The following is a 12,006-nucleotide window of genomic DNA, read 5'->3' as shown; positions in this document are numbered from 1 at the left end:
GGCTGTTAATGCTGTTAATATTCTTAAGATTAAGAAAAAAAACTTATTTTTTTAGTCTGTGAATTAAAAAAAGTTCCACTAATGTTTCATACAAAAGCCATTCCACGATCAGTGGACTAACTGAAATTGTTTTATTTTTTTTAACCCTCCAGCTCCTGTCAGTGTCACTGAACTCTCTGTGTGACTGAATCAACATCACGTAGACAAACACAGCACCCTACAACCGATGATACACCCCTCCAGTTAGACAAGTTTAGGGAACCGAAGATTCATGGTTATTTTATTAGTGATTTTTCTAAATAACAGTTTTTAAATTTCTAGTAATTTTCAATACCATCATATGATCATTCAGTTGTTACTGAAAGAGACAAGTCAGAATCTGTAATATCCATTTCAGTCAAATTAATCTATTTCATCCATATTAACAACTTTTAGTAGTTTTCAGTTTGAGTTTCAGAGCTCAGAAACATCGAACTGTCCCGTGTGTCTCCAACACTGCCTGTTCTCCTGTGTGGGTATTAAAAGGTCGCTCTACATTTATTATGTTCTTAAGTGTCAAACCAGAGCCTGACCCACTGCTTTCAGCTGGATCAGCTGGCCAAAGGTTTTTGGCAGTGTCATGCAACACTTTGCTTAAAGTTGTTTTATTTTCCAATAAAATGAATTTATGATTTTTTTTCCCCAATGTTATGAGTGTATATCTGTGTCACGAGTGTGTATCTCAATAATGATATGCAGATAAGATGCAATTATGCCCCTTCTGGCTGCCTTGATAATTATTTTATTCAACTTAATGTCAAATATGACAGCCTCGCAATCATTTTCAAAATTTAGTGATAATCATCAGCCAGAAAACTCAAAGCATAAAAATGTGACAGAAATCAGGGATTTTTGGAGGGATACTGTCCTGTGTTTTGTTGCTCACATAAAAATGGTTTTCAGTCATGTTTCATTCAAATACAAATAAATAAAAATGATAAATCTCTTAACTACTGTATTTGTTTTCTTTATTGACTTTTTTTTAAAAGCTCTATTAAAATGTTTTTAGAAGCATTAAGGGCTAAACTGCAAATACACAACCTTATTAATTTTTGTTCAATTTTCTAAAAAAGACAGAAAGATGTTTATCATCGTAGAGAAATGAACGCCCCTGATATATTTTTAAGAAAAAAAATTGTCTCAAGTAAAAACAATTTTGTAGAACAGGTTAAATGTTGTTGTTAGGCCTTAAATCCACATATCAGACACTGATCAACAAACGTGTTTTGTGTTGTGTGAACTTTAGATTTTTTTTTTTTTAAAGAGCTTTTTTCTCTTTTAGAACAAAACAAATATTTGGACATTGTGTAGGTTTTTTTATGCAGTAAGTGCATATGTGATAATTCCTTTATAAATGCACACAAAATGTCACATGCATGGTTAAATGTCCTCGGCACTGCTGTAGGTGAACGAGGCAGCCGATCATATGCATGTAATTTAGCTCTTTCCCAGAAGGCGTCACTGCTGAGCTTTCTAACAGCGGAGGCATTGATTAAAGCTCAACCGGAAAATTACACTTTGTACACACTGTATAAATGCTTACGGCAATTTTACAGCCTTTTCACTTTTCTGTTTACTGCGTGTAGTTTATAATGAGCCCATGAACGCTGTCTGGTCTGCTGATCCAAGACCTCTTTGAGGTACTTATCTCGAACATGCTTTTTGACCAGAGTCTTTCTGACTCAGACTGATGGCCAAACTTTTCACAGCTATCAGAGGAAACCAGCAGCTTTTTCAGTAAGGTAAGAGATGCTGTGTGTCTTATATTGCTTGGGCTCAGGTGGTTGTTAAGACCCAGAAACATCAGCTGTTTGGGAAAATATGACATGACAGTTCACTCTGCATGTTCTGAACTTCTCTGTTTCCCTGTCACAAAGTGACGTGGCGAGCATCAAAGTGGACTGACTGAGGCAGACTTCCTCAGAGTCTGCCTCAGTCCACGTAGTCTGTAGACTGCCCCCATCTGCCCCCATCTGGCAACACAGCTCATGGGGGTGATCGTGGCTCAAGAGTTGGGCGTTCGCCTTGTAATCGGAAGGTTGCCGGTTCGAGCCCCGGCTTGGACAGTCTCAGTCGTTGTGTCCTTGGGCAAGACACTTCACCCGTTACCTACTAGTGGTGGTCAGAGGGCCCAGTGGCGCCAGTGTCCGGCAGCCTCGCCTCTGTCAGTGCGCCCCAGGGTGGCTGTGGCTACAATGTAGCTTGCCATCACCAGTGTGTGAATGTGTGTGTGAATGGGTGGATGACTGGATATGTAAAGCGCTTTGGGGTCCTTAGGGACTAGTAAAGCGCTATACAAATGCAGGCCATTTACCATTTTTACCATATAGATGGACAGAGATTCACCAATCACTTAAAAACTGTTCTTATAAATTCTACAGAACAATTTCAAAATTCTGTTTCTCAAAATTGTGAAGGTTTTGAATATCTCATCAACTAAAGTTCAAGAAAAATAGATCACGTGGAAGCAGGCACGTGCAGGGGGGGCTAGAGGGGCTTGAGCACCCGCCCCTTTCCTGATGGGTGCCCAAAGTGCCCTTTTGTTGAGGCAACTTTTTAAAAAAAAAATTATTATTATTATTTTTTTAATGTGTGTGTGCGTGCGGAGTCCTTTCGGTGCTCCTCAACAATAATATTTAACTATTAATCACAGTTTTGCTAAATAAAAGGATCTGGCTTGCATCAGTCACATGATCACTATTAACCAATGATCGCCCTTGACGGCAGAACGCGCTGGTTACGAGCCGGGAACGAGCTCACAAAGAGCACGCGCATTTGTTGCGGTCCGGAGCTGTAGGAGAAACACAAGTTAACTCAGAGACACAGACTGATGCGACAAAACCAGTAAGTAGGTGTACAGCGTACACTGTAGTGTGTAGCACCCAGGAGTATTAGCTTATTACGTACACGTTGGTAAGTTGTCTTGTTGCAACTGACGAACTGAAACAAACGAGCGTGCTGTGTGTGCAACAGCGCGACAAACATTACCTGTCCTTTTATTAACTGCACAAGTAGTGCTGGTCATAGCTGCTGGCTACCTGGCTGTCATGGGTCTGTAGCTCTGTCACCGTTTTAGGGAACATATTTAGTTTTAAAGTAAGTTTCCGGGCTTTTCCTGCCTTTCTGGAGGGATTATATTTCACTAAAAACGATCTAATATGCATGTCCACATAATTATGCATTATTATAATATTTTAAAAAACACACGCTGTATTTTAAAGAACATACATTAAGAAGCAGATTATATTAGATTTATATTTTAAATAAGACAAAATTTGGATTTTACAGCAGTAAAATGATTGTATCTCTACAGTTTAAAAATGTAATAAGCTTTGCCCCTGCACAGAGTGGATAGTGAAACAAATGGAATCATCATAAATACATTATTTCATATTTATTACTTCCCCCTCCTCATTGCTTTATTATTGTAGCTCTAGTAATAAATAATAATGTAAGGATTCTGGATCAGCACCGTGATGCCCATAGTATATACAGTATTCTGAAGAAGGTCTAAAATGTCACTGTGTGTGCGTGCATGTGTGTGTTTTATTTAGATGGATTTTTAAAAAAAATATTACTCATGATATAACATTGTCCAGACATGCCTGGTAAGGACATGAGGAGGAAACAGTAGGAGCTGTGTGAGGCTACTAAAAGCAGGGCTATAACATTTTTCTGTCATCATTTAGATTAAGTGCTGGAGTTGTTAGGTGTGGATAATTAAATTATAGTTCATTGCAATAGCAAGTTGTGCCTTGTTCTCAGATGGACAGCAAGTGGAGAGTGATATATGAAATGATGGGATGGAAGGAAGAAGAGAAGCAAAGAGTGATTCACAGGCAGAGCCTAAATTATTTCTCACAGTTTTTTGTTGCCTTATGGTTCCAAGCGCTGTCACCAATCTTTGCATTTTGTTATTATCTCATGACACTTGTTTAATCAGCTACCATCTCTCCTATGGACTTTTTAATGTCTACAGTCTCAGATCAACACAGCCCTGCCCTCCAGCACTATCAGCAGCAGGAGCAGCAGAAACCCCTCAACAGCAACATTGTACTGTGGCTGTAGCTCAGGTGGCAGAGCAGGTCAGCCACTAATCAAAAGGTCGGTGGTTCGATCCCAGGCTGCCTCCTGGCTGCATGCCAAATATCCTTGGGCAAGATACTAACCCCATGTTTTCCTACTGGTGGTGGTCAGAGGGCCCGGTGGCGCCAGTGTCCGGCAGCCTCGCCTCTGTCAGTGCGCCCCAGGGTGGCTGTGGCTACAATGTAGCTTGCTATCGCCTGTGTGTGAATGACTGAATGTAGTGGGAAGCGCTTAGGGGCTTTGCCTTGTTGCCCATATTAGATTCTTGATGAATGTGTGTTGTTGTTATTCAGCCTGGTTCAATGTGCCCCTTTTTAACTTTGAGCACCCGCCCCTTTAAACCTCTCTGCACGTCCCTGCGTGGAAGAACTGAACATTTTATTGTGATAGAAAAATGAATGTATTTAGCAAATAGACTGAGATGAACCATGATGGCAGAACAGAATTGCAGGGGTGAGAGGATTTAGGACAAGATGCCCCCCTGCAATCTAGGAGCTGTTGGTGGTAAAGATGAAAACTGAGGCTTAGATGGAGTTCAATGATTTGTAATGATATAATTCTTAATCCAAATAGGATTTACCACGTAGTCTGTAGACTGCCCCCATCTGGTAACACAGCTCACTGCAGGCAGACGGGCAGTCCCTGGATTGGAGCAGACTGCAAATGCGTCACGCTCTCTGAACCATAAATTCCACTGTAGATGAAGCAGCACTAAGCGATGGAGCAGTGAACTCTTGCCAATGAGCCAACAAACACAAATTGTACTTGTAGAGCAGTTTATTGTGTGGAGAAGAGGGTGTTTGAGATCAATGAGCTGAAGCTGGTATGGTCTAATCCACAGACTGGACAGCGTGCTCTGTTTCCGCATTACAGAGAAACTTGGTCATTAAATCAGAAGTCTCAAAAACTCAGAAAAACTGTGTTTGTGTAATATGAGACACTAGTTGTTGAGGGGTTAAAGAATAACTGACACTCCCCTAACCTGAGGGAGCTGAAGAGATCCTGAAAGAAGAATGGGAGAAAATACCCCAAAATAGGTGCGCCAAGCTTGTAACATCATGCTCAAAACACCTTAAGGACTCAACAAGACTTGAGACTTCAACTAGGTTTGCAAGAATTTTAAGCAAATGTTTCTCATTTTTACACTATGGGGTATTGTGTGCAGAACTTTAAGGTAAAAAGTCGATTTAATGCGTTTTTTAACAATGCTTTAATGTGACAAAATGTGAAACTGGGATGCACTGGAGGCAGGTAGAGGCAAGATGGGAAGTGCAGACAGATCAGAATATATTTAAATTTAAAAAAGACAGATGGCTTAATAAAAACAGCTTTTAAAATGGAAAAAAACAAGGTCTGAAATTTCCATGAAAGCCTTTTTATTTTGAAGCCTTTTTAAAGGCCAGACTAAGCTGGCTAATCAGCAGGAAGAAGACTGGCTGAGCTCTGCTCCTCTGCAGACAAATCCCTGTGGACTGCTGATAACCAGTGGCTATTATCAGGCTATTATCAATGTTACAATTATTCATAAATCAAAACATTATTTACCTATTTATTGGAACAGCAGGTCATGTACACTCTTTAAACATAAACTGAATCTTGAATTTATGAAAATAACTCAAATAAAATACATACATGCTAAACAAACCATAGACACATGAACAGCTGAAAGAACATAATTAGAAGAAAATCAGAATATCATAAAGAGACACTGTTTTTTAAGTATTTTGGGACCCTGCTCTCAGTGTGTTACAACAAATGTCACGGGAGTGGAACGGACTCAGGCGCAGACTGAGGTAGCACAGTTCAACGACACTTTATTAATCACACTGGTGCGCTGTATACACATGAAGGGGGGGGGGGGGACACCAGGGTCCCGGGGATCAATAGGCTGGGGAGACACACTTCTTCGCACTCGCTCTGCTCCTCGTCCAAACAGTCTCCACACAAGCAGCTCACTCTCCTACTCACGGGGTCCAGGGGTCACAAAAGGGCTGATCCTGGTAAACCTATTTACACAGACGAGGGTAAGTTGAAGGCAAACACGGGAACAGTAGAATCGCAAGGAAGCCAGGAAATACTAACGAGGGTTACTCAATATTCCAGCGACGAATAGCTCAGACCCCAGCCTTAAGAAGAGCCAGAGAACTGCAATTCGCTCGAGATCAGCTGCAGGTGCGTGGGCCAAGGGCAGGAGCCCAATCAGAGCTCTGCCCAGGCAGACAGGTAGGAGAGAGAGAGCGAGAGAAAAACCACAAACACTTGTGGCCACACTGGGCTGGCCGGGGAGGCACAGGGACCATGACAACAAAACTGATCCTTCCAGTTCTGTGTTCTAAAGAAGCAGTATATCCTCCTGACTACCAGCAATGCAAATTTGTCCTCTGTAGAGCACCTTTCTAAACCTGAATATCTCCCATGCACTGCATACTACAGAATTGCCTCCTTTTGGTATCTACAGAGGACATTTAGGGCTTTCCAATGATACCAAATGTGAAGGGGTGGAGCTTTGGGAACTTTAGTTTTTTCATGAAGGAACATGGCGGCCATCGCTGCAAGCACATTTTATGGGAAGAAGAAAAGTAAGTGCATAAAACTTCTTATTGAGCAATTTTTAGCAATGAATGTTGTTAACATATTTTAAATAAGTCTCTTAATAACACATTAAAACATAGTATGCTTAATTCTAACTTCATTTTAGTATAGTATTGAAGTGTTTAAAAAATGTCCTCCATAGTGGACATTTGTAGTCATTTCCTCCATTTTGTTCTGTTTTTTTAAATGACCAGAAAAGGAGTCCTTTTTAGAAGCAGAAAGAAATTTATTGCAGTTTGATGAGGGAAACCCAGATCTTGAGTTGTCTGATGAAGAAGATCATAGGGAATAAGCCCTTGAAGAAGAAAGAAGGAGGAGCATCAGGGATGGTACTCAGACCTGAACTTGCTGTCATTAAGTGGTTGGACAGTTGTCATGGCATCCTCTGCCTATGGCAATCAACCTCAGGACAGACGCACAAGATGGTCTAAGAAAAACAAAAGGTTTGTCCATGTGCCAAGTCCACTGGCAATTGCTGAGTACACTACCAATATAGGTGACGTGGACCTTGTTGCCGAATGTTGAGTTTCTACAGGATGGTCCCTCACACTCAGAAATTGACAGTATGTGCAGTTTTCTACTTTTTGATCTGGCAATCACCAACTCGTGGCTTCAGTATAGCAGTGACTTGCAGTTTTGGGGGAAGAAACCACTACAGTTCCTTGAGTTCAAACTTCTCCTTGGTGAAGAGTTGAAGAAAATGTTTGCCATCAAAGTTCATTTTTACACGTTTGGCCTTCCAATGTCCTCTGCAGTGGACATGTGATATCTAAAAAATGTAAACTTATTTTTCCCAAAAAATTATTTCAGTCTTCTAATTACCTTAATACGGAGCCCCCCAGGGGACATGGGAGAAAAAAAAATTAGGGAGAAAAAAAAAAAATTAAGACGGACTTTTGCGAGCTCTCGCAAAAGTATTGCGAGAGCTCGCAAAAGTATTGCGAGCGCTCGCAAAACTTTCTCGCGAAAGTTGAATTCCAACAATGGCGGCAGCTACTTAGTTGTAATATTACTCTTTCTGGGTCACAAAATACACTTTTAAGATATTTTGAGGCGTGAATGTAGTTGTGTAAACGTCAGATACCTGCTCGGTTTACAAGACATCACATATTTGCAAAAGTGCTCCGACGTTTTTGGAGATCTGACACCCACTAGCTCGAAGCTAACGGGAGGTCGAGACCTACTACAGCCGGGAGGAACACAGCTTTCCCGGCACATCGTGCCTCGACCTCCCGGTCGGCTTCGAGCTGGCGGCCTCCGAAGAATGCGGCTAAAACTTTTGCGAGCTCTCGCAATACTTTTGCGAGAGCTCGCAAAAGTCCGTCTTAATTTTTTTTTTTCCTCCCTAATTTTTTTTTTCCTCCCTAATTTTTTTTTTTTCCTCCTTAATTTTTTTTTCTCCCATGTCCCCTGCGGGGCTCCGTACCTTACAAACATTGGGGGATTTAAATTTTTTTTGATTGGACAACATTTTTTTTCCTGGTAGTCAGGATTATATCAGACTATTACAGGTATAGGCATGTGGGAAAGTGGGCGAGTGCAGGCAGATTATTAGGAGCAGAAATCAGGAGTAGACGCTGCAATAGCTGCTTAAGTTAAACTAACCTCAAAGGTCTTTACATGTTAGAGGGAACAAGAGCAATAACAATGATAACATTATGGATAAAGAAAACATGAAGCTGTTTTTCTTGATTCTTCTGTGCTATGGCTCATTCGCAGGTAAGAAAAAAACGTTAAACCTTTGAGCTCTGACAGCAGAGTCATCTGACCTAAAGCTGAGTTTTTGCTTTGTTTCACTTTAAAGCTCTTTTAGCCCGAATGTTGTAAACTCAGTTTTTATATTTATTTTCTAGAATTTAAAAGATCCATGTTTTATCAGGTATACTTTGACAACTGAATTTCATTGTCACCGCTGCTGTGGGTAGGAGTTGCTTTAAATCTCATTTTACATTCGTTTGGTAAAAGGTAACTAAACTATTCTATTCTATTCTATTCTATTCTATTCATGTCAGATGTGACCTATTAAATACGTTTTTTTTTTTTTAAGATTTAGGTTGAATATTAATAGTTTTGGACATTCTTGATAATTTGCACATGCAAAGCGTATCAGCCACATTGGTCCTTTAGCCCCAAATCTTTGTCAAAATATAAATTAAAAGCTGCACAGTCCTGCTGTAGAGCCTTCTGTCTCTGTTAGTGCAGATTAAATGAGATTTTTTTGACTGAATAATCTAGTAGTCTATCTGATCTGTCACTGGGCAAGAGAAAGGGTGCAGCCTGGATAACTAAATGAATTATATTTCTGATACTTTTTGTGCATCTGAATTAATTGCTACCATTATAAACATTGTCCTACAGTGAAACACTCGCTGAACTATTTTATCATTGGATCCTCCGGAGTTCTGAACATCTCAGAATTCGCTGGTGTGCTGATGGTTGATGGCGTTCAGATGGGTTACTGTGACGTGAGCAAGAAGATATTGGAACCAAGACAGGAGTGGGCGAAGAACATTTTAAAAAAACACCCTGAGCAACTGGACTGGTACAAGCACAAGTGTTTTGAGGACAAATATCACTCAATTTTATTGGATAAATTGGAAAGATATGGTATTCGAGGGAAAGCTGGTAAATGGTTAAAAAGTTACCTAACAGGTCGGGAACAATATGTTAGCATAGGGCATTACCATTCAGAGAAACTTGGTATTACATGTGGTGTTCCCCAAGGGTCAGTGTTGGGACCAAAACTTTTCAATGTATACATAAATGATATTTTTGATGTTTCTCAAGTACTTAAACTCGTTCAAACACACGTTAAAGTCCGTTTGGCTCGACACTACCGAACAGAGGCAGTGGGACTAACATTGTGTTCTGGACCTTTCTGGAAACATATTTGAATTCTCGAGACTGAATCCATAGACCACAGAAACAAACACAGCACTACACATTGATTTTAAGATGTATTTTTAAAGCATTCTGTGAAAAGAGCTTGTTGCGGGGTGTGGTTGGTGGCTCGGCCAGAGTGGAGGAGTGGAGTGGCAGGTTCAGGGTGTGGTGTCAGGGACACTTGTTTGTCACAGCCAGCGAGCATCTTCTAATCATGCCTTCCCTATTTCAGTAGCAGCCAGGCCAGAAAGAGGAATCTGCTGCTGGAGAAGAGCACCGGAGCCAGAGCAGTGTGCATTGGAAAGTGCCACGAGTTACAAACTTTGTTTGATTGTGTCAAAATAAAAGTCACAGTCACATAACACAGTCACAGTCAGGTCCTTTTGGGATTAGAGGTCTTCTCATTATTTAGAATTTTCAGCTTGTAAACAGAGATGACTAAAGCTGCCAAACTCTGGAACAGTCTTACTGAGGTCAGAGTGTCTCCATCATTAGTGTTTCATATATCTTTTATAAGACTTTTTTTTTCATTTGTTATGGTTTTGTGTCATTGATTTGTTGTAATTTTTTGCTCTGTGAAGCACTTTGCAAGTAAGAGCTGGGTGAATTACATTATAAATAAGGAAAATTGAAGAAAATATTTGTATATTTCATATTCTAAACTTTAGCTCGTATTAAGAAAATTAAGCTAAAGAAGGCATAAATACACATTTTTTGAATTGTGTTCACCTTTATGAAAAAAGACTGAAATGTTTTTATTTTATTTTTAAAATCGTGTCTTTAATGCTATTTGAGCTAAAGGATCTGCTGATATATGCACACTGATCAAACCTGCTGTTTTTGTTTTTTCATCAGGTTGACTTTTTTGATGATAAAAAGAATATTTAACAGCTGAATGTTTTTTTTAATTTCTCTGTACAAATATTAACATTAATGCACATATTTGCCACATATTTACAGTCACTTATCAAATAATCATTTTCAATTATTCTTAAGTACATATTTGGAAAAAGTAATAGCAATATTTAATTAAGGTCTTTAGATAACTTAAGGGCTTGCTGGTAATGTTCCATCAAACTGAATATTTTAACTTTTGAAGAAATCAGAAAGGAATACAAGAAAATTAAGACTGAAAATGTTCATAAAACAATTGATGCTGACTCTGATGACCTGTTAATTTCCATTCTGAATTCTGTGGCTCATCTGTTATTGAGTTCTGCATCCACTCCATTGGGTTCAGAATACAACTTGCTGGAGAGCAGCTCAAAGTCCTTAAGTCAATGTCATTTCTCAGTTGAATATTCTCTTCAAGTATGTCACAGATATGTTGACAACAGATGTTATCATAAAAACAACAAAGTACAGCGGTACATTTATATAACTTACTTTTTTTGCAGAAAACTTTCTCAATTAAATGAAATCTTTAAAATGTTTTGATGGTGTTCTCCTCCAGCCTGTGAGATTAAAAGGACTCAGTGAATTCATTCATGCTTGAAAGGCAGCCAGACATTCCTGAATTCTGCCCCTCTGTATTTCAGCTACTGTGAGCTCCTAGAGTGACTCTTTAGTGTCAGGAGCTACAGTCACATACAATTAATTTTGTGTGTTGAAATCCTCTTCGTGGTCAAAGCGGTGCATATTAGGCCAGTCGAATCAAATTCAGTACATTTGTTTTTTTCAAATCAGTTGAAATTTATTTATTTAGTGCCAATAAAAAACAACAGCCATCTCAAGGCATTTTATATTTTAAGGCAAAGACCCTACAATAATACAGAGAAAACAAAAAAATAATCATATGATCCTCTTTGAGCAAGCACTTTGGCAAAGGACAAACTGTTATGACCAGTTCGGGGTGAGAGGAGTAAGACAGGACAAAAGACACAATGTGGAAGAGACAGCGATTAATAACCATCATTATTAGGCTTTTGAAATTAATCAGACAGACGGAAACAGGGCAAATGTGCTTCGACACATATCTTTCTTTATGGACCTTTTTCATTCTAATGGGACCATAGTTAAAGAAAAAAGATCATAATGTTCAGTAAGAGTTAAAACTGTCATCTCACCATACATTTCTGAAAGGTTTTTATGGACAACATGTCTAAAGGGAGGGAAGGACAATTTTCTCATAGACATCTAATTTGTAGACAAGAGTATTCTAGCCTCACATATAGTACTTGTACCCAATGATCCCTAGTTGAGCAGAGATAATGTCTGTGAAGGTTCTCAGTCATCCATGTCATTGTAGTCTAAGGAGCTTGGAAAGAAAAGCATCTGGACTTCTTTAAGTTGCTCGAAGACGTTTCACAAGGTCAAATGGTCCCAGATTTAAACCCAGTGGGAGTATCCCCCCAAAGAGGGACAAAGGGACTCTCCACCATTTGACCTTAGAACTGAAGAAGCTTC

General features: G+C 39.5%; 1 protein-coding gene across 1 annotated transcript in view; it reads left to right on the top strand.

Annotated features, from left to right (window-relative positions):
- LOC146671126 (uncharacterized) overlaps window positions 1–12,006 on the top strand; it is a 77,549-nt gene that overhangs the window by 6,421 nt on the left and 59,122 nt on the right. The window contains exons 3-4 of the mRNA XM_085404996.1: window positions 153–161; window positions 6,419–6,454. Coding sequence (XP_085261122.1) covers window positions 153–161; window positions 6,419–6,454 — 45 coding nt within the window. The remainder of the gene's footprint in view (window positions 1–152; window positions 162–6,418; window positions 6,455–12,006) is intronic.

The sequence above is a fragment of the Rhamphochromis longiceps genome, linkage group LG4, assembly GCF_057381845.1.
Source record: "Rhamphochromis longiceps isolate RC_006_pf linkage group LG4, R_longiceps_female_GT1.1, whole genome shotgun sequence".
NCBI classification, from domain to species: Eukaryota; Metazoa; Chordata; class Actinopteri; order Cichliformes; family Cichlidae; genus Rhamphochromis; species Rhamphochromis longiceps.
Note: the sequence above shows the minus strand (reverse complement) of the source record. Positions and strands in the feature narration are given on the sequence as shown.